Source organism: Cyprinus carpio, chromosome B13 (assembly GCF_018340385.1).
Source record: "Cyprinus carpio isolate SPL01 chromosome B13, ASM1834038v1, whole genome shotgun sequence".
NCBI classification, from domain to species: Eukaryota; Metazoa; Chordata; class Actinopteri; order Cypriniformes; family Cyprinidae; genus Cyprinus; species Cyprinus carpio.
The window spans coordinates 16,355,151-16,381,127 of record NC_056609.1 but is presented as its reverse complement, the minus strand read 5'-3'; the positions used below and the strand labels follow the sequence as shown (position 1 = coordinate 16,381,127).

The following is a 25,977-nucleotide window of genomic DNA, read 5'->3' as shown; positions in this document are numbered from 1 at the left end:
CTAACGATAGGCTGCTTCTGGCAAATCAGTGGCTGTAATCGTTGGAGTAAACATTTAAAACAGCAAACAATAACATTTTGTGCACAAGACGAACAATTATATTCAACATTTGCTTATCTTCGTTAGAAGCTGAAACGTAATTTAACCTACCTTGTTGAACAGTTTTTTGTGATCCGGTGAAAACGTACTAATATTATCAGAGACGCTTTAACGCAAAACAGGAAGGGTTGGGCGGGCTCCCCTCTCTGTGGAGGATGACTGAATGAATCTCTTCCTTGGAAACCACCTGACTCGGTCCCGGGTTGGGCGGGCTCCCCTCTCTGTGGAGGATGACTGAATGAATCTCTTCCTTGGAAACCACCTGACTCGGTCTCCCTGCACTGTCCAATGGGATTAACCTCTGAATGAATCATGGATGTTAGAGACACGAATTATATTTGCTCTGCCACAGTGTTAGAATGCCTTGTGGGCAGTGTTGGGCAGTGACAACAAAATAGATTTAACTGTAATTTGTTACAGTTATTGAGAAAAAACGTGTAGCCTAATTAAATAGTTACTTATGAAAATGTTAACGGTTACAAAAGGGGTTAGCCTACATCTGAATCTAATCATACACATACAGATTTGATTGATTTATTTTCCAAATTACACTGAATGCTCTAAAATATTTAGACACCAATGTTTCAGACGTTTAGGAAACAGAATAGGACACATGCTTCTTCAGCAAGGGTTTTATTTCCTGTTTGGGTTTATGTATATGCTTTATTTTTTAAGATTAACTGTTTTTTTCCCCCAAAGCATTGTAAGCATGTGTTTCCTGTCATAGCTTTGCAAAGATTTAATTTCAAAAACAGTATTTCTTGCTATGATTTTAACCTCAGAGCGATCTCAAAGTAAACAGAGGTGCTAAAGTCTAATTTTGTGGGGTCTGTGGTTTCAAATAAAATCGTTATGATCTTAATGAATGAATAACTTATTTGTTAGTAGATTAGTTATCATCACTGGCTGTGCGTTATAGTCGTGCTGCAGTACCGCTGGCAGCCAGTCGGGGCGCTCTACCCAGATAGTCTCTCTTTCGGATACTGCGGGGTTTTGTATTTTCCACCCACTCGTTAGCGTGTGCCATGTTTGCGGAAGTTGAATCGATTACTCTGTCATTTGAACGAAATGTAGCAAATAATCTTCACGTTTAAACAAATACATTTGCAGATTATTTTGTTTGTGGCCCGTCCTAAAAGAATGATGACCTTACCAAAGGGACCCGATTCTTTGTGCTTCGACAAAGACGAATTCATGAAGGTGAGTGATCAACTGAAAAGAGAGCTGTATTCAGCTGTGCAGTAACTATCTTGATTAACCAGTTGTTTATATTTAGTTTGTGTTTTATTTATATTTTAAGTGTTGCCTGAGCAAGTGTTTTTAACGGTGTTTAGATTAACTTTACTGACGTTATGTTTGGGACTCCAGAGACCCCAAATAATTAATAATTCTAATTACTTTTAACATTTGTAAGCGTACATACTTACAAATAATAAAAGTAATTAGAAAATCAATCTATGGTTCCTTTTATGTGCATTTAATATGTTCATTTGACTAAGGCAAAACCTATTGGACATGAACTATTAAAGTTTTAGCCATCACAAATTCATGCTCTAAAAATGTGACTGTTGCTTTAATGCAGTTTTTTGAACCGATCAAATCACTGTGGATAAAATAATAATAATAATAATAATAAAAAAAAAACCCGCAATTGATAAAATAATGAACTTTCTCAACCAGTAAACCTTATCATTTGGACCATCAGACATACACAATATAACATTTTACATGGAAGACAAATAGAGAATGTAATCAATCTGAAATGATGTTCATTATCATTTATCATATGATTATGAAATGTCAGCTTGATACTTCCCTTTAAAATGTATCTTAAATGGCCGTGGGGTCTCTCAGCCCCAAAACAGGACAGAGTGTTAATGGAAGCTCAGACTGTTTGTAAGGATGTTTTTAATATTATTTGACACCTTTCTGTCTCGGGGCATTTTGATTTGAAATATTTGTACATTTCCATGCAGGATGACTTCGACGTGGACAAATTTGTGGCCGATTGCAGAAAGCGTGTCCAGCTGGAGGAGATGCGTGAAGATCTGGAGCAATATTACAGACTTCTCAAAACAGCCATGGTGGAGCTCATCAATAAAGACTATGCAGATTTCGTTAACCTGTCCACAAATCTTGTGAGTCTTTACATTTTTGGAACACCATACAGCATTTTCAGCAGAATTGGTGTGTCACAGAAGACCATGTGCTTTGTTTTATTCTAGAGCCTTATGATTTTTGTCACATGCTTTGTAGGCTTATTGTTTGTATCTGTGTTTTAGGTTGGAATGGATAAAGCCCTTAATCAGCTCTCTGTCCCTCTTGGCCAGTTACGCGAAGAGGTGCTGGTAAGTGCCTAACACATCAGTGAATATGTTTGGATTGGCCATATTTTAGCCCTTCTCTAAGTATCTTCCTCTCATGTACAGAGTTTGAGATCCTCTGTGAATGAAGTTATTGAAGCTATAGACACCCAGCTATCCAAGCAAGATGATATTCAAAAAAAGAAGGTAAGGTATTGTGCTAAAACTTAAAATGCTGTGTTACAAGTATGGCTGACTCGACTAAAGATTTTTCTTGTCGACTAGTAGTCGTTCATTTGAAGCATTAGTAGACTGATCACACGTTTATTAATAAACAATTTAAATTATAACAATGAGCCTTTAATTGCCTACATTGCCTAATAAGCGCTCAATCGCACGCATAAAGCTTGCCACAGCACCAGCAGAAGTAATGATTATTAATGTGTCAGGGAAAAACAGTAAGGAGGCTGCATTAACATTATAATAATTCATTGATGTAGTGCTTTCTTTGTTCTTGGATTAAGAGATGAAGTCGGCAACACTGACTCATCATCTCTGCAGTAGTGGATGCGCCTGTATGCATGTTTCATATGGATTACATAATCTGAGAATATTTGTTTTCCATTTGAATTGGTTCATTTGAATATAGACATTTCCGTCTCTATAGACAGGCTATATTTTTCATGTCTTTAATGTAAGTTTATATGGAGTTTTGCGCTCAAGTTCACGCACCGAGACGGCAGAAAGGACATCCTTTCATTATTTTACTAAAGCGCAATGTTGTTTTGTGAGTGCATACAAATAAGCAGATTTGAAAGATGTATTACTCTTATCTGTATGGCCAAAAATGACTATTTTAAGAGCAAATGAGAGCACCAGCGCCTCCATCTGTCCTGCAGTGAGCACTACTGTTTTTCTAGTTAACATTAGATTGAGCGCCCATGTTAACTTGCTAATACTTACAAATTTCAGATGATAAGCCATATTTAAGGTCGATGAATGATAGGCAAGCTTTTTTACCCCGCCCGATGTACTACCACATACAGTAGACAAGCCCTTAACGGTCTTCGTGACTACGGCAATGTGGATTTTTAATTTATTTTTTTCTGCGACTAATAAAATTTTGGTCGACGAAGGTTAGTCGACTTAGGGGGCAGCCCAAGTTACAACTGTGCACATATTGTCCAACATTGTGTCTTTTGTAGCTCTGTGTGTTAAGACTTATCCAAGTTGTGAGATCAGTGGAGAAGATTGAGAAAATTCTTCACCAAAACACCAAAGATACAACATCACTTGAGACCAGCAGGTATGTGGAGTAGTGAAAGAGACAAGAAGTAAATGAGACAAATACACTACTGTTCAAAAGTTAGGAGTTGTTGATATGTGTTTTTTTTTTTTTTTTAATAAGTCTCTTATACTCACCAAGGCTGCATTTATTTGATACAGTAAAAGCAGTACTATTGTGAAATATTATTACAATTTAAAATAATAGTTTCCTGTTTGAATATTTTATAATTGTAATTTATTCCTGTGATGGAAAAGCTGAATTTTTAGCAGTCATTGCTCCAATATTCAGCGTCACATGACTCCTTTCTCAATAAAAGTATTAATCACTTTTAATCACTGTTAAAAAAAAAATCGTGCTGACCCCAAATGGTAGTGTATATTGCAGCTGAACAACTTTTGAAACATGACTCATGGCTTACGGAATGTATCTTTGATTATGTACTATTTGCATTTTACTTTGAATTTGAATGAACAGCAAAAGAACAGCTTGTTCTTTGTTTTTAAGTCCTCTTCTGGCAGGTCAGATTCTAGAGCGGATTGCCACTGAGTTCAACCAGTTACAGTTTCATGCAGTCCAGAGCAAAGGAATGCCATTGCTTGATAAAGTCCGACCGGTAAGTTCCTAGTCTTAAAATAACCCATTCTGTTTCTTGTCAATTTTACCTGCGCCAGGAGAATGTATTTACACTATATGGACAAAAGTAGTGGGACCTCTTAATTATGCAATTCAGGTGTTTTGATCATGCCACGTTCCAGACAAGGTCGGAAGTGGTAACATCCGAGTTGAAACGTCCCACTTCAAACCTCAGCGAGTTTGAGTCAATAACACGTCACGTTAACATGTTGACCTCTTGACCTCTCCGACTTCAAGCAGCATTCTAGACATTATTTCCAAGTAGGGGGTGAGAAAAATCAGAGTTTTGAGTTGTTTGGAACGCAGCATAAAAATAAAGCATCAAGCCATTCAGTCTGCATTTTCTATGGCTGAGCAGCTGCATGCAAGCCTTGACTGACCCACTCAGATCTCTGACCTCGACCCCATTGAACACCTTTGGGATGAATGGAGATTGCAAGCCAGGCATTCTCATCCAGCATCAGTGCCTGAGCTCACAAGTGCTCCACTGGATGAATGGGCAAAAAATCCCACAAAACACTCCAAAATCTTGTTGAAAGCCTTCCCAGAAGAGCTGTTATAACTGCAAAGGAGGGCCAACTCCAGAAATGTATTACTGTCCCTGTCTGTGTGATGGTCAGGCGTCCCAATACTTTTGTCCATATAGCTTAAATATCTACTTACTGATTTTGTGTGGGTTTTTTCTGTGTTCCAGAGAATAGCAGGTATCACAGCTATGCTTCAGCAGTCCCTGGAAGGCTTATTGATCCAAGGCCTGCAGACATCAAATATAGATATTGTGCGGCATTGCCTCAGGACATATGCTACCATTGATAAGACCAGGGATGCAGAGGCACTGGTCGGACAGGTCTTAGTCAAACCATACATGGATGAGGTACATTTTGCATATCACCCGGATACAGCAATACAGTCAAATGTAATTTGCATATCCGTCATTATTGACAATGTTGTGAGTTTTGCAAATGAGATTCAAGCGTACAGATACAAAATTCATGGACACGTTATCAGTCGTCTCTATCTGAATTTTGTCAGGTTATAGTTGAACAGTTTGTCAAGTCCAACCCTAATGGTCTTAAGATGATGTACACAAAGCTGTTGGAGTTTGTGCCTCACCATTGTCGACTGCTGCGAGAGGTGACTGGTGGAGCAGTCTCTAGGTATGTCCGCCACTAAAAGTGAATGTTTACTACATTGTGCCATTGCGTGTCATATTACACACAATACATTTTAACGAGTTGACCCTTTTGTATGCCCAGCGATAAAGCCGACATTGTTCCAGGATATGACTTCCTGGTGAACTCCGTTTGGCCTGAGATCATTAGAGGTGTTGAGGAAAGAATCCCTTCCCTTTTCAATCCTGGAAACCCAGATGCATTTTATGAAGTAAGCAAAGTGAAAACATGCGGTAGTATTAGTATTTAACTTTTTATTGTATCCTTTAAACGAAATCACTTTTTATAATGGGAATTTACATCTCATTAAGTGGTTTTCCTGGTTTCTGTGTTCTGTTATGTAGAGATACACTGTCAGCATGGATTTTGTGCGTAAGTTTGAGAGGCAGTGTGGTTCCCAGGCCAGCGTGAAGAGGCTGCGAGCACATCCGTGCTACCAGAGTTTCCACAACAAATGGAACCTGCCAGTGTATTTCCAGCTGCGGTGAGTATGAGGACTTAGAAATCCAGTCACAGCTGTACCTTTCCGGTGCTTTATCTGTTCATGAACTATTTTTTAGGTCAATACAACCTGGAAATTCTGTGTGACCCATTTGTTTCCTACATTGTGATATAGGATATCAACATTAAACAGTCAATCCCCCACAAAAAAGTGCAGAGAAAGATTCCTTTTAAGGCTTGTTTTTAACCCGCTTCCTGTAAACACACCCTGTGTCCGTTGGAAGTGACTCAAATAGTTTTTTTCCCATCATTTTTTGGAATCTCATGTGCAGCTTGGATTCTGTTCTTTTTGCAATATATTTAAAGAGAGATAATCGCCCTGGATATGAATTGATCTGTGTTTTACTCTGGATAGTGTTTGCTCAGTGATGTTTGATCACTATTCGCTGGTTATAAAGTCCACTGCTATCTTAGTTTGTTTAAGCCAGTTAATCCTGTAAAATGTGTTTGCTTTTCCTTGGAATTAAGGTCTTGTGGTGAACTTCAGTAGCTCTTGTGTTGTATTTGTTTAATGATTTAACATACTGGATTTGAAACTATGTTTGCTGTTTACTGTATTTATTGAACACTTTAAGACTTCTTAATAATTTTGTTAATTGTTACAACTAAAATACCAAGTGTAAAAGTTCTCCTGATTTTAATTAACAAAAAGAATGGTAAAAGATGCATTTGGCATTTCTCACTCTGTTTCATGAGTCACATGGAAGTCACATACAGCCAATAATTGACCTGTATAATGGATTCTCCATTACCAGTCTGACCTTTCAGATCACAAATCAGCTGTTTAATTTTCTGCTTAATACAGAATTAGTATTTATCAAAAAAACAGTCCAACATCTTTGCATATCCTGTGCTATATATTGAAATCTCTAAGTCGGAAGTGATTGAGAACATCATTAAGAATCAGTGTAACTGCTATGTAGCACAGAGCCACTTTGAAGTCTTTGTGTCTACAGCTGTCTCTTGACTTTCTGGCTTGGACTTGTTTTTCAGGTTCAAGGAGATTGCTGGAAGTCTAGAAAATGCCATTTCCGATGGACTAGAGGCAGCTCCAGGTCAGTGAGTGTATTTGGGTTTATGTAAAAATGAATGCACATGAACATAAAACATGTATGGTATGGTATTGCCTTCTCTATGCATCTGGTGGCCTGTTGTTGTTTGCTTTTTATGATAAGTACAGCTGTCACATTTACAAGAGTGCGAGTAACTGATCACCACTTACATTGTATTTGTGAACTCAGCGGGCAGCAGCTACCACCTGCAGGTGACGGAGGTGTTGTGGAGCTGTGTGTGCAGGTGCTGGGCTGACCAGGTGTACCTGCCACCACTTGCTCATCGATTTTGGAAACTAACGCTGCAACTGATTTCAAGATACTCCACCTTTCTTACAGAGGTAAAGCATTCCTGGCAGAAATCATATGAATTCTAATAGGATTGTTATTCATGTCTTTCTTTTTCATCTCACAGGTCCTAACGAAATCACCTCCTCCAGAGACTAGCAAAGATGTGGTTAGACCGCTTCCAAGCTCCGCCTCTTCCACATCCAGCCGCACATCACAGGATGCAGACAGCGAAACTGGCGCCCCCACTGTTTTGTCTACCAAGAAGCTTGTCTTCATTGCAGCTGATGTTGATAAGTTACAAGGACAGGTCATTCTGGTTTTTATTTCACACAGTCTAATTTTGATCTCGTTTGGATCGAGTGAGAAATGCTTTCACTCTGTTCCCAGATTCCAGATATCTCTGAGATGATCAAGGCCAAATTGGAGTGTATTGGGTTCAAAAACTTTGCTGTTGTTTCAGGTTTGTTCTGGAGTTTGAAGCCATTTCTGATGTTGTTAGGATTCTGATGCCATTTCTAATGTTCCCAAGTAATAAGGTTCATTCCTGTTTGGTGCTCCAGAAGCCTTGCAGGATTCCAGCATTGCCCTGTCCAGCTGCATCCCCACACTGAGCAGCAGAATGACTCAGCATCTGACAGAAAGGAGCATTCGTTTCCTGAAAAACGCTTCGGAAGTCCCACGACTTTATCGAAGGACTAACAAGGTTGAGTTATATGCCCATGTAATATTAAAAAGTCATGCAGAAAGAATCTGAGAGGTTGGTAATAATATAAAAACACATTTGGATTGATTTGTTTTGAAAAGTTTATAAATTATAAATTTTTCCTATTTGATGACTCAATTTTTTTTATCCATTTTAAAAAGAATTTATAAACCGTAAGAAGGAATAACTGATCAACAACTGCTGGATAGAACCAAGTCCCCTTCCTACTTTTTTTTTTTTTTTTTAATTTTTTCACTTAAAAGTTTTTTTTAAGTTTTAATTTTCTTAAAAGTTTCACTTGGATGTATGTCAAGTCTACTTCTGTTACATACTTTAAAAACTTGAAAGTGCCAGTTTGCAAGCTTTGCAAGTTGACATCTTCCTCTACATGAAAACAAGCTGCTCAGTGCTCTGATCTGAACTTTAGTTGTTCTCTCATTAATAGGAAGTGCCCACCAGAGCCTCAGCCTATATGGACAACGCACTTCAGCCGCTCCATCAGCTGGTCACCGACTCCAAAAATGTGGTGAAAGACTCCATCATCCAGGAGTGGCTCCGGGTCACACTCTCAGACTGCACCCATAGGTACAGCAGAGGCGAACTTTTATGATTCAGAAATGTCTAGGTAAACTAGTTTATTAATTCTAGATTGAAGAACTTTTTATTTAAAAATGACCTGTGTTTAATAGATATTTTGAGACTATATCGGATGTGCTGAGCTCAGTGAGGAAGATGGAGGAAAGTTTAAAAAGGTTGAAACAGGCTAGGAAAACAACCACCACCAGCACCGCAGGCGTCAATGCAGGGCCATCAGACGACAGTAAGATCCGCCTGCAGCTAGCACTGGATGTGGAGTATCTTGGAGAGCAGGTATGAACATGGTTCTTGATGAACGATTAGCTTTTCTCTTCTATGTGTGCATATCAGGTTTGCTTCATTATACTTATTTATTTATTTTTTTATTTACCCAAGATTCAGAAGATGGGTCTTCAGCAAAGTGACATCACCATGTTCTCTTCTCTGCTGGAACTGGTACAGGAAGCAAGAGATCTCGCTTCAGCGGAGCAGACGGGGTCCTAAACCAGAATGGCCCTGGAAGGGCCAGATCAAAAGTAGGGTCCAAAATGGTTACTGATCATGCCACATGTCTCAGTCTCTGCTCCAGGAGTGAAGTTCTGCCATCCCTTAACTCTTCTAATAGCAGCTATCTTGACCTGTCTGGAGGAGCCGCACACTGAAAGAATGTAATTTACTCTCTTATAAGTTATTTATTGTTGAACTATATGGGATTATATGACCAAAAAAGTCATATAATTTATGGTTCAAACTTATTGGAGAAATGAATAGAGTTTTTTGTGTGAACCAATCAGCACTCAACATATAAAGTCCTATAAGCTCTCGTGTCCTGTCATATGTGGTTACATCAACAACAACAGCAAAAAAATGCACTTAACACAGGTGTTTGACTGGAGTTGTATCTGTCAGAAATAGTTTTTCCCTGCCAAATAGCATCAACAGTGCAAACACTAAAGAGGTTTGATGCTCAAATGACCTTTTCTTTTTTAATATTCAGAATAGGTGTTGGAGTTTGTGTTTCACTGGGTAAGAATGGGACTACTAAGATTTAACAATAAAAAAAAAATGAGGATAGTATAAAATGTTTGTGAGTGCGGTGTGTGTAGAGAGTTAATTTGTTACTAAAATAGTCTTGTCGAACATTTAGGAAAGGTCAGTGACCTCTTAACTGGAAGTGCGTTTTTGATGCATAATTAAGATTTTAGGTATCTCTTCATAGCAGTTTCCTCAGTAATTGTTTATTGTTCATTTGCTTAAATGATCCACTCCGTACTTGATAAAGAAATGTGCGTTGTTTAATGATTGTTATGACATTTCATACTGTATGGTTGCTTTTATTTACAGGATTTTTGGTTTCTTACATTTTTGTAGAATCATTTTGCCATTTTAGTTAAAAAATGAGCATCCCTCCGAGTCATATTTATTCATAAATATTCAAATTGTATTTGTTTTAACAGTACATAAATGGAGTTTTTACATAATTCTTATTATGAATACACCATTAAAATAATTGCAATTAATTCAAGTAACCATGTAATGCATAGAAACAAACTCTATATTAAACTTCTGTAATTAGCAGATACTAAAATATAAAACATCCAAGTCTTGAAAATCCCTGAAAAGATCGCCTGAGCAAAGATGTAACAGGTTGACTTGATGTTATCCATTGTTTTAACATATGGTTATTAGTTGAATGGAAACATTAAAACACTGTTTATATTGTAATATAATGTGAAGTCACCACCAAAACAGAGAATTTTAGGTTGTTGGATTGACGATTTTGCCGAGCATGAGTATGGCATTAGAGTTGCCCTCTACAATAGCAAAGAAGAACGGCCGGTTGACCGTGATTTTATGGGGAACCGTTTCATCTTCAGTTCTGTTCTGAACCTCGGATCCTCCTTCTGTCATCTCAAACACAACCTTGTTGAGGACCTGTGAGAGATATGGAGGTTACTGTTGTCAGTTGGTTTACAGTAATGAAAAGAACTGTGTGGACCATGTTGGTTATAAAGGTAGCTAATTATAATTGTTGAAGAACTGGTTATAGTCAGATTTTACTGGTCCTAATTGATTTTAGCGTGTTCTAAACAGAATTGTACCTTATCAACGGTGAAGTTCTCCTTGCTGCTCAGTCTTCTGAAGTTGGCATCGGAGCCCATGAGGTATTTTTCCACTGCCATTTCAGATAGAACTGATCTCAGGTCTGTCACAGCAGTCAAGGAGAATTTGGGCAAAGATAGTTCCAGATTTCTGCCGACACAAACAAGTAAATCTGTGATTGGTCTTTGAGGTCATTTTATTTACCATTTTCAGTGTGTGCTTTCTCAGAACAAACATGTACTCACGTTTCTTTGAGATTTCGATGCCATGTAGGTATGACTGTTAAGAGCTGCTTCTCAGTGTCCTGCAGGCTAGCTCCCTCATGAGGCAGCACTAGCAGCATATAGGTCCTCTTACTGAGACCAAGCTTGACTATAGAGCATTTCCTGCCAACATCATTGAAGTACATGTATTTTCCAGTATGCATCATGAAGGGGACTTCGACACTTGAGTTCTCATGAGTCCAGAACTTCTGATCACTGGTTGCTTCAGGTTGGAAAGCAGTTTTCCAGTTACCTGGGAAAAGTTACAGATTTTAAAAGGCTTATTTCATTTCATTTTTAAAGTGCCTCAGTGAGTCTATTTCCTACATTATGTTTTCTCTTGTGTGTAACAACAAAAATGGGCTACTATTTTTTCTTCCTCTAAATACTCAATGGGTTCTTTTAGCCACTGAAGCACTATATTTGCAAAAAATAAAATAATAATAATAAAGAAAAATAGAATTATATTATTATTATTATAAATAAATATTACTTTTAGGCCTATTATGCCACTAAAGCCTGGCTCACACTACAGGAGGTTTAAAATTCTAACCGATTATGAAATCTGGTTGCAGCACACACATAAAGACAATCTTTGCAGATTATCTTCCCTTCCATGTTTGACATGATCGGGGTGGCCCCAATTTGTGTGCGAGCACATCGGAAGATGCATGATTCGATCGGTGAATGCCTCATATTGCCAGATAATCTGCGCCGAACATCAGATTTTTGCTCCGATTTTGGACAAGATTATTGCTCCGATTCTCGGGAATGGGAAATCAGAGCTAAATCGGGCTAAAAATCCTGTAGTGTGAGCCCATCTTAAGTCTTTCAAGATTCTTCATGAAGTTTATATATTTAGAATATACTGAAGATTTAATTAAATGAGTCTAAGGATTACATTTTTGAATCACTCACCTTTAAAATGCACTGAACTAGCAAACAGAAGATCTGTTTTTGGAGTAACACCCTTAAACAGGTCCTTAACCTTGCTTTCTGATGTTTTCTGAATAAAGTTGTTCACCTGCACCTCAGCTTCCTTTGCCTTTGAGAAGTCCACTGCTCGGACAAAAGAGTCATCTGAGAAATCTTGTGTTCCACGTAAAAAGTCTTTGGAAAGGTCAGCGTCGCTGTTAATGAAAGTCCACACGAGGGTCCTGAGCTCATTTCGTGATTGGTCTACCTGCGCGCTGATGGCCTGGAGCGTACGCAACACTGTGTGTCCATCAATGAAGTATGCACAGTCGGCCTGTTCAGACTCCAGGTTGAGTCCTAACAGCTGCTGGTAGGAAATAGCAGTCTTTTTGGATGCTCCCAGGTAGAGGGTCACCAAAGCCCCATAGGCATTAAGAGGTGACAGCAGCGTGTTGGCGTGCTTCTGTGTACGACTAAGTGCCTGGTACATGCGGAGCCCGAGTGAATTCTGCAGTTCTGCTAACACAGCGGTTCGTTGGGTGAGGTTTTTCAGGTTCTCTGTGGTGCTGCTGGATCGTGGATCTGGCTCAGTGCTGTCCTGAAGAGGAGTCAGTGGATGGACGGTCTCGATGGGCTTGTGTTCCTCATTCTGGATAACCTCACAGCTGATGTTTTCAGAGCTAAAGAGGTTGAAGGGGTGGACATACACTCGATTGGCTGATCCCATTGCAAAGCAGGAAACCATAAAGAGAGCGAGGAACATCTTGTTGATCTTAATGGGAAATCCTTCTGGTGTGCCTATTGGATATTAAACTGATTTGAGTATGACATGGACTTGCTATTGTATATGAGAATACTAGCAAAGCCTACCACATATTACATAGAATGATAATGGACATATCAACACTTTTTTGCATTTCAGAACCAACAGGAGGCCTTTGCTATGATCGATCTCTGCTCTTCCACCCACGTTTTTCACAGAATAAATTGACCAGTTTCTGCTTTACAGCAGCTGAGGTCTCTGTACTCAGCAGCATTTGAGGGCAATAACCCTGAACCAAAGAGCAGAGAGCACATGACTCAGATAAAGGAGCAAAGAGTTCAAAACACTCTTAGATAATATGATGCAGAGTATAATTAAAAAAATACAAGATTTGTAAAAAGAAATTAATGCTTTTGTGACACAAAGGACATTTAAATTAAACATGTAAAAACTTAATTTTCATTAAAACAAAATCCTTAGGAAAATGTATTAGGATTCTATTAAGCAGGACAAGAGCTTTCCTACATTATTTTTCTATTGTGTATAACAACATCATGGACAATTATTGTATTGTATTATATTTTTTTATATTTATTTTCCTTATGAAAACACATGGAAAAAAATAGCATGTAGTGTCAGTTTTGTCTGTTTGGGAATTTTAGCAATTGTTTTCACTATAAAAAAATCAGAAAATTTGCAAAAAATTTGCAAAAAAATTTTTTTTTTGTTACACTTATTACCAGATTCAAATTCAAAATGAATTAAAGTCTTCACAAAAATATTAAACAAGAGAAGTGTTTTCAACATTGATGTTAATAAAAATATATATATATTTAAAGCACCAAATTAACACATTCCAATCATTTTTAAAGGATTATGTGACTACACAATACAATACTATACTATATGTATGTATGTGTATATATATATATATATATATATATATATATATATATACATATAACTGAGATGCAGTAATATGTCTAGATCAATTATCACTATTAAGCGTAGCCTAATTCAACTAAGACAAACATTTTATCAGGATCATTTAATGATAACTGTTTAATCACAAGCATAGATAATCAGTCATTAAGGTGTGAAACCCTTCAGATTAGAATTACCTTCAGATGCTTTGCTGATGCTAGAGCTGGACTATGGTGGACTGAGGCTCTACCCAGTATTTAAATAACATATATTGCATGATGACCAGTCCACTTAGTTACACATTAACACAGTATTGAGACACTCAGATTGCCCCAATGTTCAGCTTCAAACCGGCTTCTGTGTGTTGATAAACAACTTCGTAAGAGGAAACCACACACTACCATATTTACCTAAACATGATGTCAGACTGGTCGGTGGAGAGAGAACACTAAGATATGGACGTGACTTTCATAAGATGAAAAACAGGAAACACAGTGCGTCATTTAAACCCTTATGAAATCACCCAAAGACCTTACGTTTCCACCCTAAATGAGAAGTCTCCTATTTCAAAAGGCTTAAGTAGGCCTATTCAGTTTTTCGGTATTATTAGGAAATCATACAGGTAAGTTACATCTGCAATACTTTTTCTGATTGTTACTGCAATAAAATCTCAAATCAAACATTCTTGTCCCAAGTACTATAGAACGGGGCCATCTTACCCTAGTTAAAATATATTTGTAATATTATTTTTTTTGGCAAAGTATTTAATATTAAGAATATTAGAAACGAAGAATATTCAAACAAACAAACAAAATCTCCGTATTACAAGTCCGTATCGTATCGCCCCCCACAGGGATGATTTGGTACTGCCTGCAGCTGTAAAGAGCGTGACCTCAGTCTTCCTCCGAGTAAAAGTCTTTGTAGATGATTATCATTTTGATGGAGGTGTTTCCGTATCTGTCTCATTTGCTGATGTAATGCAGAGGGTTATTTGCAGAGGAAAGACATGCACAACTTCTGACGAGACTCGGGGAGAAGTAGCCAGTCGACTTCGTGTTTTTGAAAGTTGAGTTCTCCTAAACTGGTGAACAGAGTTCCTCATTACAACCGATACATTAGCGGGTAAAGCTCTGCAGACAGAATTAAGCATCAGCTTTTGTAAGCGTTACGTTGACAGCAAGATTACAGGATACTGAAACGAATCTATTTTTTTTCTAGAAATAAAAATAGAAGCGGAATGGCAGAGGAAGACGATTTTTCATACCTAAAGACATTTCCCCAGGTGTTTCCTGTATTTCGAGTTCGTTCTTTAAGTGACACTTGGGCTTTTAAATCTAGAATATTGACCAGACTCCGTTCAGCATGCTCAGGTAGGATGATGTTTATTTATTTATTTATTTATTTATTTATTTTGCATGTCTTTTTAAATGAAGTTCATTTGGTATCAAGCTGTGCTGGTGCAGTGATGCCCTTCGCCGTAATGTCTGATTAACTCCAATGACTGACCTGTTTTCAGAAAGCATATTTTAAGACATGCTAAATGCTGCTTTTACATGAATGTTCTTCTTATTTATATAGTTCTATTAATTTACATTGTTTATTTGTTTCTTTATTTTCCAAATGTCTAAAAGGTTAATGATGTGCATTAGGTGTGACCCCAAATGAGAAATATTGTTCTGTTGACTGAATCTGATGACAATATGTTGATATGTATGTGTAATGTAAGACTAGGTGTGAAAATTACGACTGGTGGGCCTAAATGCAACATATTATCCAAGCATCAGTTTCAATTCAAGACCTTGCACTTAAACCCAAACAGGATACTGACTAATGTATGCGGGCTTTTGGTTTTCCTCTTGTAAAAGATAATATGAATATGATAATATAACTAAGTAGTATGTCTCTTGAATTCATGGTTAATGTTAGCTAGTTTAATCAAATAACAGGGGCTTAATAACTCAATAAATAGCATGAATTGCAATCTTAATATCATTTATGTTTCTTTTGCTTGATCCACGGCATGACTGAAGTCCGTTCATCCATCTTTTATGGCTGCTAAACACTGTAATTCTTATACAGTTTTGTACATGCTTGTGTTAAAGGGTTTGCTCTGTGGTTTCTTATCCTACCACGCAGGAGAGATATAATTTCTAAACCAACTGTAATTAGTAAACACTTTCAGAGAAAGTCAGGTTTAAATGTCATCACCCACATTGTTCTGTAACCTTTAAACCATGCTAAACCCAGCTGCCCAGTTGTCTGACACATTTTTTAAACCACAATCTCTGTAGATATATTAAAACGAGAGGTGATCTCATGTGGAAAGTTTTTAGATGTACTGACAGTGGAAAAGCTTATAATATTGTTGAGCTCAGTAGTTCTGTTTCATACAACCATTTTACAGGTCAGATGTCCAGGGCAAATAGACGGATGGTTACATGCATGTCATCTTGCAGCCAATTGTCTTGTTAATGATATAAAACAAAATATCTTGTATTGCTTGATGCACATCTTTGATGGTGTTTAGCTGAGCGAGACATCTTTGGAGATGACAATTTAAAACCACTTCCTGACAGCTCACCTTTCAGTTAACCATGCACAAGCTTTTTTGTTCTGTCGATGGTCTAGATTTCAGTTGAGTCGTTTTTTATTTTTGTACCGAGTGTAATAGTGGGCTCTGTATGTAGGCCGCATATTCACAGAAATACAGTACATGTTGTATGAATTCATTTAAAGTGCATCGTGTCTGTAAACAGTTTTGTTTCAGACATTGGCTTTCATGCTCATGGTTCATGGTTACTATTTAAACTTGACAGCATTGTGGCATGATTTCAGTTGTGACCATTCCTTCAGTTTTAAAAAAGGAAAAGTACATTTTGATCATTAAGATTTAGAATTCATTGTTTTAAAATTACAGGAAGAAGACTGGTGCATTGTTATTTTACAATAATTGAAATGCTATTTTAAATTTGTATTAAATTCAGTATTTATTTTTAATTACTTTTTATATTTTCCACATCCGTTTTAATTTTTTTTTATTTTGTCATTTCTAGTCATTTTTTTAAAATACATGTTTTTTTTTTAAAGTTTTAGTTGACTATAATACCATGCTTGTGACATGCTATCAATAAAACACTTATTTTGAACCTAGAATTTTTTTTAAATATACTAAGCATATACTAAGCGATTGTCAACAGTTGACTTGTTTTTTTGTGCTGCGTGATTGAATAATACAGCTTCACTGCATGGCCACCAGGCGGTGTGTTCTTTCAGATTTTTCCAATGCAATGCATCAGTTCTTATCAGTGTTGCTCTGAATCCTGTCTGATGTCTAAGAATGATTCTGTGCTGCAATGTTTTAAGTCTAACCCCATGACTGTTTTTCACAAAGCCTCGCATCAATAATTCATAATGTCTTGTTTGTGTTCCTGCAACCACTTAATGTTACTTAGTGTACATCTATTTCCTCTCTGCCAGCATCACTTCATGATCTATATGCAGTCTTTGCAAAGATCCCGTCATTGTGTTTTGAGAGAAATGGACACATTTAAATATACATCCAATGGTAATTTGCATTCAGACCCATACTTTATCCTACACACTGTGCGACACGGTAAAAAGGCACTGAGAGAAAGCCGCCTCACTCTCTGTTTGTTTGGATTAATTTGTAGGTTTTGCCTCCTTTGATGCTGGTGTGAGGATGTGTCATCCCTCTCTGCACACAATTAGTCACGTAATGACACAGAGATGGAGGCCAGTGGAGCGGCGATGTTGAGAGATGCTGCCCTTTTCTAACAATGCGCTGGAGACAGAACCTTTTCTGTTCTTTACCCTCTTAAAAGCTTGTTCCTCTCACCTCTGGATGAATTTTAAACAGTCTTCGAATAGAGTTTCAGGGTAGATAAAGTGTCAGTAAAGACGATATAGAAACTTTTATGACCGTTTTTACAAACGTATGTTTTTTTTTTTTTTGAACTTTTATTTCAGTTATTTTTATAGGAATGTAGAAATGAAATGAATTACACACATAACATATAAATTGTAAATGGTACCATAAATGGTTTAGTTGGGTACAGTACAATCCACCTACTAAAGGTAAGCAGATTTAAACAGAAGCTAACGGACATAGAGATAACTCTGTTTTTGATCGAAGTAGATGCAAATGAGTGTAAATCAATGATTTTAATGACTTGTCATGATGTTATTTAAATCGGTATGGGTCCAGCAAGATTTTTTTTAAAGAAGTGAATACTTTTATTCAGCAAGGATGCTTTAATAGGATCAAAAGTGACAGGAAATACACTTAGAATGTTACAAAAAAAATTATATTTAAAAAATGCTGTTCTTTTGAACTTCCTGTTTATCAAATAATCCTGAAAAATCACTGTTTCCACAAAAATAGTAGCAGGACAGTGATAATAATGAGAAATGTTTAATGTTAACCAGAATTTAGACAATGATGTGCATACAAGGCTGTCATTACTGTTGACTTTGTAGCATGGATCACTGTTTAGGTATATGTAGTTCTTTCTTATAGGGGCTTGAATGTTCTTCCCAAGCAGCTATTCCTAGCATATCAGTGGTTCCTGACAAGAGCTCTTTATGTCCACTGGTCTGATTGTCTCCTTCTCTCATTCTCTCATCCTCCTTTTCTTTTTCTTCATGTTCAGCTTGCTCTTTGGTAGGAGCGTGAAGCAGCTCTATGCGTCAGACAGTGTGGGCGTTCTCAGCAGACACACAAAGAGCACATGTGAAGATGGGCCATCATGCCTTTTATCTGTAATTGCTATGCTCCGTTGTATTTTTAGAGCTGAGAGGATGGCATCTGCATTTATTCAACATTTTATCAAAAGGGTGTTTATTTACCGATTTATGAGCCTTTTGAGACATACCACATTATCCATGAGTCAACCAGTTGGACAGTATCTCGGTATGGTTAGTCTCGGTATGGCTACGGTTAAAAAAGGAATTATGCAAGGCATTGCTTGCGTGTTAATGTACCTGACGTTCGTTATTTGCTGCTTTTATACAGTGTAAATCAGTGACAGCGCTGTTACTTGAAAGACTTGGATGTTTCCATCACACCATGTGCTTTTCTCTCAGCACTGGTTAACTTAAATGGCAAAACATAACCTGACTGGGTTAAAATATCACACTCTAGTTTCACAATATCCCAAAAGCACAAAAGACTATCTCTGTGTGTTGCTATGGTCTTGTAACAGCAATAGTGCTGTTTCAACAACACAGGAAGCACTAATTAATTGCTCTCGGAAGTGCTGATTGGACTTTGACACCACTTTTTTTAAACAAATATCCCTATTGATGTGCGTTATGCTTAGTTGAGATTACTAGCATTAACTGCTACTTAAGATCTCTAAACTATGGACCAAACATTCAGTTTTAGGATAAGTTTCCTGTGTGTTCGTTATTAAAAAGTAGATCTTTGTTTTTATCATTCAAGTAGTCTTGACTGATTGTAAATGTAAGAGAAATATGACAACCAATACAATACTCATTTTTTTTTTAAACTGGTATAAAATGAGTATTGATGTTATAGATTGTATTGTGAATTATCTATGTATGGTGAAAACAACTTCTCTCTGGTGACATATGCAGGACTTCTCCAATCATTTAATCTACTTCCACCTTGCCCCTCCACAGTCCACTACAAGCTCACATGCATGCATCTCAAAATCCAATCAACAACCGATAGATAGAGTCAAGTTCCTGCAACTTCCTGTGCTACATTGCTAGACCTAAACATTGTATGTGTTAACATGAGACTAGTGAGATAATATCACTTACTTACCTTACTGTGCAAAATGTTGTGCACCAGTAAACCCTTTTGCCGGTAACTTTTGCATTATGCTTACAATACCCCTACGCCTGCTAAAAGCGCATTACTGTAAAGGCAGTCTGTACTGACAGATTTTCTAGGGAAATGACAGCATGTCACAGTTGCTGTTGAATAGATCTTAAAGGTGAAATAAGGTGTAATTTCTGCACAATTACTGTCAGCAAATGGATTTATAAAAAAACTCAATTATATACTAATCAGAATGCTCACAAACAGAGCAGTGTTCCAACAGATTTTCGGGGGAATCTAGCCACAAATGACTTACATATAGTTGTCTTTGCTATACTGGGATAAAAGAAAACTGTATCTAAAAAAAAATAAAAAATTGCATGCATCATCTTAAGCTTAAGTAGAATCCAGGGCTGTGTTTCCCAAAAGCATCGTGAGCCTAAGTTGATTGTAGCTCCGTTGGTTTCAGTGCAGCACAGAACATTCTGTTAAGCTAATCCATTTGGAATTCTTACTATGTTTGTAACTGCAAAAAAAAGTAGAAAGATAGCAGTAGAATGCCTCTATAGGAATTGTACACAGCCGAGTTAAGGCTGCTCTTTGCCTGTTCAAAATGATAGATGATGCTGTATAAAATCCAGACTACACTATGCTGCTCTGATCCACCTACGCCCCTGGTATCAATGTATACACCTGTAAATGCTGTGTAAATGCATTTATGCCATCTCTGAGCAGTATTAAATTATGTAACACCTAATGCTTTTGTGCCACCTATGCAGTGTAAATTTGACAACATCTCAGTGTCTTTACACAGCCAAGCTAATGCTGCTTTGTTCCTTCCGAGGGGGTTAATGAAGGCCTTCTGAAATGATGTGATGCGTTTGTGCAAGAAAAATATCCATATTTAAAACTTTATAAACCAAATTCGCTAGCTTCTGCTAACTAATACACACGTTTACTAGAGAGTGGCATTCCAGGGTATGATGTAGGATGTAAAGTAGGACTTGATAATTGCGTAAGTGCAGAGGAGAGAGCAAAACAAGACACTGGTCATGAATTAGAAGTACAAAACAAGGTTTTGTAAAGGAAAAATATCAGAGGATTTCGATATAAGCCAAGACGAGACTGGTTTTACTTTGCTGTAAACAAAACTTGTGTTAATGTACCTGACTAGCATATTCTCACTGGAGCTTATGCTATGCCTACATCCTATCATCTGCTGGAATGTGAACGTAAGAATGACAGTTAACAAAAGCTAGAGATTACGGTTTATAAAGTATTAAATATGGATATTTTCTTACACAAATGCATCTCTTCGCTTCAGAACGCCCTGGAGCCATGTAGAATACTTTTTATGATGAATGGCTTTAAAATCTCAACAACCTCTGCCTTTATAAAGCTTGGAAGAGCCAGGACATTTTCTAATATAAATCTGATTGTATTCGTCTGAAAGTCATATACACTAACAGGGCTCCAGACTAACATTTGAGAGCAGTGGCACCAGCGCCAGTAAGGTCTATAGATGGTGGCGCCAGGAGTAGATTTGGTAGCACTGGGGGTGGTGTGGGGGGTATTCAAAATAAAGATCATTTAATCAAAAAAATATTATTGTTTTGCATTAATAAGTGCAGTTACTAATAATATTTCATGGTCATTTCTTGTTTATTTTTCTTTTGTTTATTGTTTATACAAATATATACAAATTTGACAGTAAGCACTAAGCTTTTTATATAAAGAAAATGTATATATTCCACTCTTATTAAATTAATATTATTCTTCTAGCATACAGAACTGACCAACTTAAGTAATGTGTGATTTAGTAGCAAATTGAAGAAAAGTTTGTGACTTTTATTACTTCTTACACAAAAAAGTGTAAAATTCTGACTAAAAATCTGATTTCTTGATTTTATATTTTATAGTGATTTTATAATTTCAAAATATAGAGATATAAAAAGAATGAATGACTAATAAGACAATAAGTGCTCCTCTGCTGCTGTCTACTGGTTATAATTATGATTTGATGTATTTTTATTTTTTTTAATTTTACATAAGTGTTTGTTTACCACAAAGTATATTTTGTTCATCCCATTAAAAATAACATTCAAACTGGATAATTTTAGAGCTTTAAAGTGCTGGAAATAGCTGTGTGAAATGCTTGAAGGTCATTGAAAAGTTAATTTCACTCTCAAAAGGTTGTACAAACCCTGAAATAATTGACGTAATGCATTCGACTATTTCTACCACAACATCATGGTTACAGTTAGTGTTACTGCTTCTGGTTTCCTGAAGTATGTCATCGCTGCTCATGACAGAGATTTCTGTGCAGAATTTGAATGATTCTCAGTAAATCTCGCAGCAACCTTGTCATTGTACTGCAAATTCAAACGCTTCTCACTGGATCTCGCAGCACTGCTGCATCCGTGCAGTAACAGTGTCGCGAAATCAACTTTGCCTCCGAGTAAAGCTGTTCTGAGCTCGGACAAGTTTGTTTGTGTTGCGGTCCGAGCTGATAAACAGTCCACACTGCGCAGCTGAAACTTAGCGCGGTTTAGTTTTGATTTCATTTTGTTTGCCGTTTGATGTTTCTCAAATGCAACAGAAATGGCAGCACTTATGAGTTGAATAATGCGGTGGTCAAGCCAGTGCAACCGCTCACAAAAATTAGTCGCACCAGCCGAAAAAATGGTCGCAAAATGCAACCATTTGGTCGCAGTCTCGAGCCCTTCACTTAGGATGGCTCGAGGTTGAGTAAATCATGGGTGAACTGTCCCTTTAAATAAAGAGTAAAGGCATAATGCTACATAAAAGCCAGACTATATTATGCCTGTTCTTACCCACCTCAAACCTACTATCAGAGTACACTGAAAAAAAATGATTCATTGAATTTTACTAAAATATTTTTGTAATCAATTTATTTTAGCTTAATTTAAATACATTTTGTTGAAAGTTAGTCAACTAAATTTGTTTATTTAAATGTAGCTAAAATTAATTGATTGCAACCACTTACCTTAAAAAAATTAGTAAATTCAGTGCATCATTTTTATTCAGTGTATACAGTTGTAATAGCTGCGTAAATGCATTCATGCCACCTCTGAGCAGCATTAAACAATCTGCATAAAGACACTTAAACACATCAGAAGCACTGCCACCTTTGCTGTGTAAATTTGGAATTATACAATATCATCCATGTGTCCTGAGAACAGTGCTTCTGGAGTTGCTTTGACCAACGCTAAGAAAATATTTAGGTTCATGTGAGCACTCAGCCTACAGGGGTGAGCTTTAAAAGCCTACTCTCAAGCAGTGATTCATCCTCTCTGAACTGCTGCCAATTCTTGACATCAGGTTGCAACACGAAAATAGATTTGGAAGACATTGTTGCAGATTCTCATCCACGAGTAACGTGCCATCAAGCCCACTTGTGCGAGGCCCTGCCCGACTTTGACCCCGACGCGGCATACTTTCCTTTAGAATGTAGCACATCACACACACTGGCAAGCACTTCACTTCTGTGCCTCAGAACGCAGCGTGTAAAACAACTGGCGATAAGACTAGAGTCATCTGTTTCAGCGGGATGCAAGTAATTTAATGAAGGCTACAGAGCTGTCTCACGCTCCTTCAACTCACCCCTCCTCCTCAACCCCATTCCCCGTAGCCAAAGGCGATAGCTGAAAGCCCCAGTGGACTGGGAGGTTCCACTTGATGGGCTCAGACTGGCTCAGTCAGCTCACTTTAATGGAGGTAATGGCTGTTTGTCATCCTCAAGCTTTCGCCGCTCTTCCTGCCGCGCACCACTGCAGAGAAGAAGGCTGCGAGAGCACTACAGGAAGTGAGGAGAGAGAGTGAGTGAGTGAGTGAGAGTCAGAGAGAGAGAGAGGGAATCAGAGAAAAAAGAGTGAGAAAGGAAACTGAGGACCATCTCACTGGAGCAGTTGATTTTTTTTTATATCCTTCCAGTCATGGAACATGCCTGTAAGTCTTCAACTTTTTGACACAAGTGTGTTTGTGAGTGTATGTGTGCATGTAGATAGACATAGTACTCTGCTTAAAAGAGTTCATAAAGTTTCTTAAATTTTTTTATTAGGCTTTATTCTGATTAGGTTATTTGGTTAAAATAGCATATTATGAGTGTTTTAGTTTGAAGAAGAGTGTTAGATTGTCATGGTGTGATTATTGATGGTTTGTTGACACGTGCACTCTTGCACACTCTTTTACGTGCCTCACATTGTATTGATGTTTTCATTATCGCTCACATTCTGGGAATCCAGCTAGCGTGATGTTTAATCATTGAATAAACACACACTGGCTAAGCGCTGGTGCTGTATTACTGTCCTATTTTTGGTCCGTGTCATGAGATGTTCGATTGGATTTGCAATGCTTTTTGTATGTCATCGTAGCATGGAAATGCTGCTAGTAGGTTCAGTCCCTCATTCTGTTGTTTAATTTTTGGTAGCAAAGAGGAAATCTGACACAGATATCATTGGCAGTAAAGTGAAAATCTGACAGGAACTGCGGTATTACTTTGATTGTAACATCACAGATGTCACATATACTAAAACAGAGCAGAAGTTTGTCTGTTGCCAGTCAAGATCCAGCTGCTTTGATATCATGCTTTCCCACCTAGAATACATTCTCATTCTTGTTTGCATGTGTATGTGCGTGATTGTGGCTCACACAACCTACAGGAGATCCTCCCTCTGGATATTTTGCAAAGCAAATTCATATTTGTTTGGGAGTGGTTTGCAAAAACTTTCAGATTTGGGGTTTACATACGAGCAGGGTTATTCTTTCATGGCAGGAATTGAGATGTGGATCATTCATGCTGTGAAAAAGTTAGTCACTGAGTTACTGAATGAATCTGTTGTGTCAGTGGAAATGCACAGGAAATGAGGTATAAGCTGGTGTTAAAATAAAAGAGGCATGTGACTCCCTGTTATTGATCTGTTGGAGGTGAGGTCCGTAATATGTGTAAGAATTTTTAAATAAAACACCTTAGAGTAATTTAATGTGTATCTTCTTGTTTGTACTCAAAATGCAACCCAGCAATTCAGAAATGCTGTGAAAATGGCTGTTAAAGGTACAATGAATGAAAAAAATGACCGAGTTTTTATCGCACAAGAGATAGCAACAGTCTAATAAAAGGTGTTTTATTTTACATGGAGTGGGGGCAGCCGTGTTGAGATCACATGAATACTACTCCTATTCCCTCAGTAATGCCTGACACTTTTTACTTAGTTCTACACACTGTAAAAATGATATGATCAATTAAGTCATGGCAACATATGTTTTTCCATTACTTAAACCAATTTCTTCTTTTTTAAGGTTATACAAGAATAACTGGACAAGATTTTTCAAAATGACCTGAATTGAAATGACTTGTACAGACAATTTGATTTCACTTAAAAATTGAAAACAGAAACTAAACTTGTTATATGTCGCCACATTCTTGTTGCTAGTTGTTAGTAAAACTCCAAGATGATTTCTGTATCAGCCAGCAAGTAGTTAGTAGCTTTGAAAATGAACTAGTATATATTGATATTTACGATATTTCTTCACGTCTACTTTACAAAGTGCAAAAAGGAAAAAAAAAGTACAGCTTACTAATGTGCATGTGCTGTTTATGCCATTATCTTTGTAAAGTGTACACTTACCGCTGTGAACAGTACAGTACCTGTATCCTGTCACATAAATCTGATGTAATCCTGTGTTTAACTGAATGATATAGGACTGCACCCCGTCATTACACCTAATGAGTTTTTCCTTATGTTTTAGTGTCCTTGTAATACCTCTTATCATTGTGCAAGTCTCCCCTCAGCAGGTGAACAGTGTTAGTCCTCCCAATGTTGGGAGCATCATCAGCGTCTGTTGCCTTGCTTAGTGAAACTTAATGCTCTCCACTCCCCCTGCGATGTACTATTATTAAATGTCCCAGATTTCCAAATAAGAGCCATCCGTGCTGGGGAAAATCACTTACAGGCAGGATGTCAAGTATTGATCAACAAGGTTTGCCATACCTTGTTGTGCTCCATCATTGGGTAAACGGCCCAACAGGAGCCAGTTGTCTACAAAAACATTTCCAGCAATACATCATCTGGTGGTTTGTGCAGGCAAAATCTGAAACTGTATATTTAGGTGATGCTTGATTAACAAAACTGCTTATGTCTCATGCATCATAATTAAAGAAACATGCATGAGACGACTATCTTTAGATCTTGCTTAAATTTGCAGAGTTGATTCTGTGGTTTAGATATTTGCATTTCATGATGAGGTGCAAGAATCTTGACACGCTATAACTTTTCTCTGGGTTTAGAGTTAATAAATAAATCATCTGAGCAGAGGAAAGAACTAAGTGGCATCACTTAAACAATAATTAGCTGCTATTTTGTGCTGAGAATGGCAGTTAATAATTAATGAGCTTTTCCTACGTTGTTTCCAGTGATGTTGCATTTAGGGGACTTGAAGTGATCATTTTGAACAGCAGAACCCATTACCTTTAGGTAAGGAGGCAGAGATAGTGGTAGATGAGCTGATGAGCAGTGTATTAAAGACATAGCCATTGTATCAACATTTGAGGGTTGTGTTTGTTTT

At 37.4% G+C, this 25,977-nt stretch overlaps 3 protein-coding genes across 5 annotated transcripts in view; 2 read left to right on the top strand and 1 right to left on the bottom strand.

The window, feature by feature from the left end:
• Positions 1-765: 765 nt before the first annotated feature.
• cog2 (component of oligomeric golgi complex 2) lies at positions 766-9,670 on the top strand. Its single transcript, XM_042736885.1, has 18 exons — positions 766-1,299; positions 2,076-2,237; positions 2,382-2,447; positions 2,529-2,609; positions 3,608-3,708; positions 4,195-4,303; positions 5,018-5,197; positions 5,356-5,480; positions 5,580-5,706; positions 5,840-5,979; positions 6,990-7,051; positions 7,238-7,389; positions 7,464-7,646; positions 7,727-7,799; positions 7,900-8,042; positions 8,488-8,627; positions 8,732-8,912; positions 9,015-9,670. The coding sequence occupies exons 1-18, from the start codon at positions 1,240-1,242 to the stop codon at positions 9,120-9,122; spliced, it is 2,193 nt and encodes a 730-aa protein (XP_042592819.1). The 5' UTR covers positions 766-1,239; the 3' UTR covers positions 9,123-9,670.
• Positions 9,671-9,891: 221 nt separating this feature from the next.
• On the bottom strand, positions 9,892-13,937 carry LOC109104962 (angiotensinogen-like). Its single transcript, XM_042736891.1, has 5 exons — positions 13,784-13,937; positions 11,903-12,697; positions 10,967-11,237; positions 10,721-10,871; positions 9,892-10,553 (listed from the first exon to the last, which is right to left on the bottom strand). Exons 2-5 carry the CDS (start codon positions 12,660-12,662, stop codon positions 10,377-10,379), a joined length of 1,359 nt encoding a protein of 452 aa, XP_042592825.1. The 5' UTR covers positions 12,663-12,697; positions 13,784-13,937; the 3' UTR covers positions 9,892-10,376.
• A 499-nt stretch (positions 13,938-14,436) lies between these two features.
• The window catches only part of LOC109086127 (phosphatase and actin regulator 2-like), a 34,403-nt gene continuing 22,862 nt past the window's right edge, over positions 14,437-25,977 (top strand). The window contains exons 1-2 of one of the 3 annotated variants that reach the window (XM_042736886.1): positions 14,437-14,708; positions 14,805-14,956. In XM_042736886.1, the coding sequence (XP_042592820.1) occupies positions 14,824-14,956 (133 nt within the window). In that variant the 5' untranslated portion in view covers positions 14,437-14,708; positions 14,805-14,823. Of the gene's footprint in view, positions 14,709-14,804; positions 14,957-23,052; positions 23,362-25,977 lie in introns of those variants that run through there. The other 2 variants (XM_042736890.1, XM_042736888.1) reach the window with 2 other exon arrangements.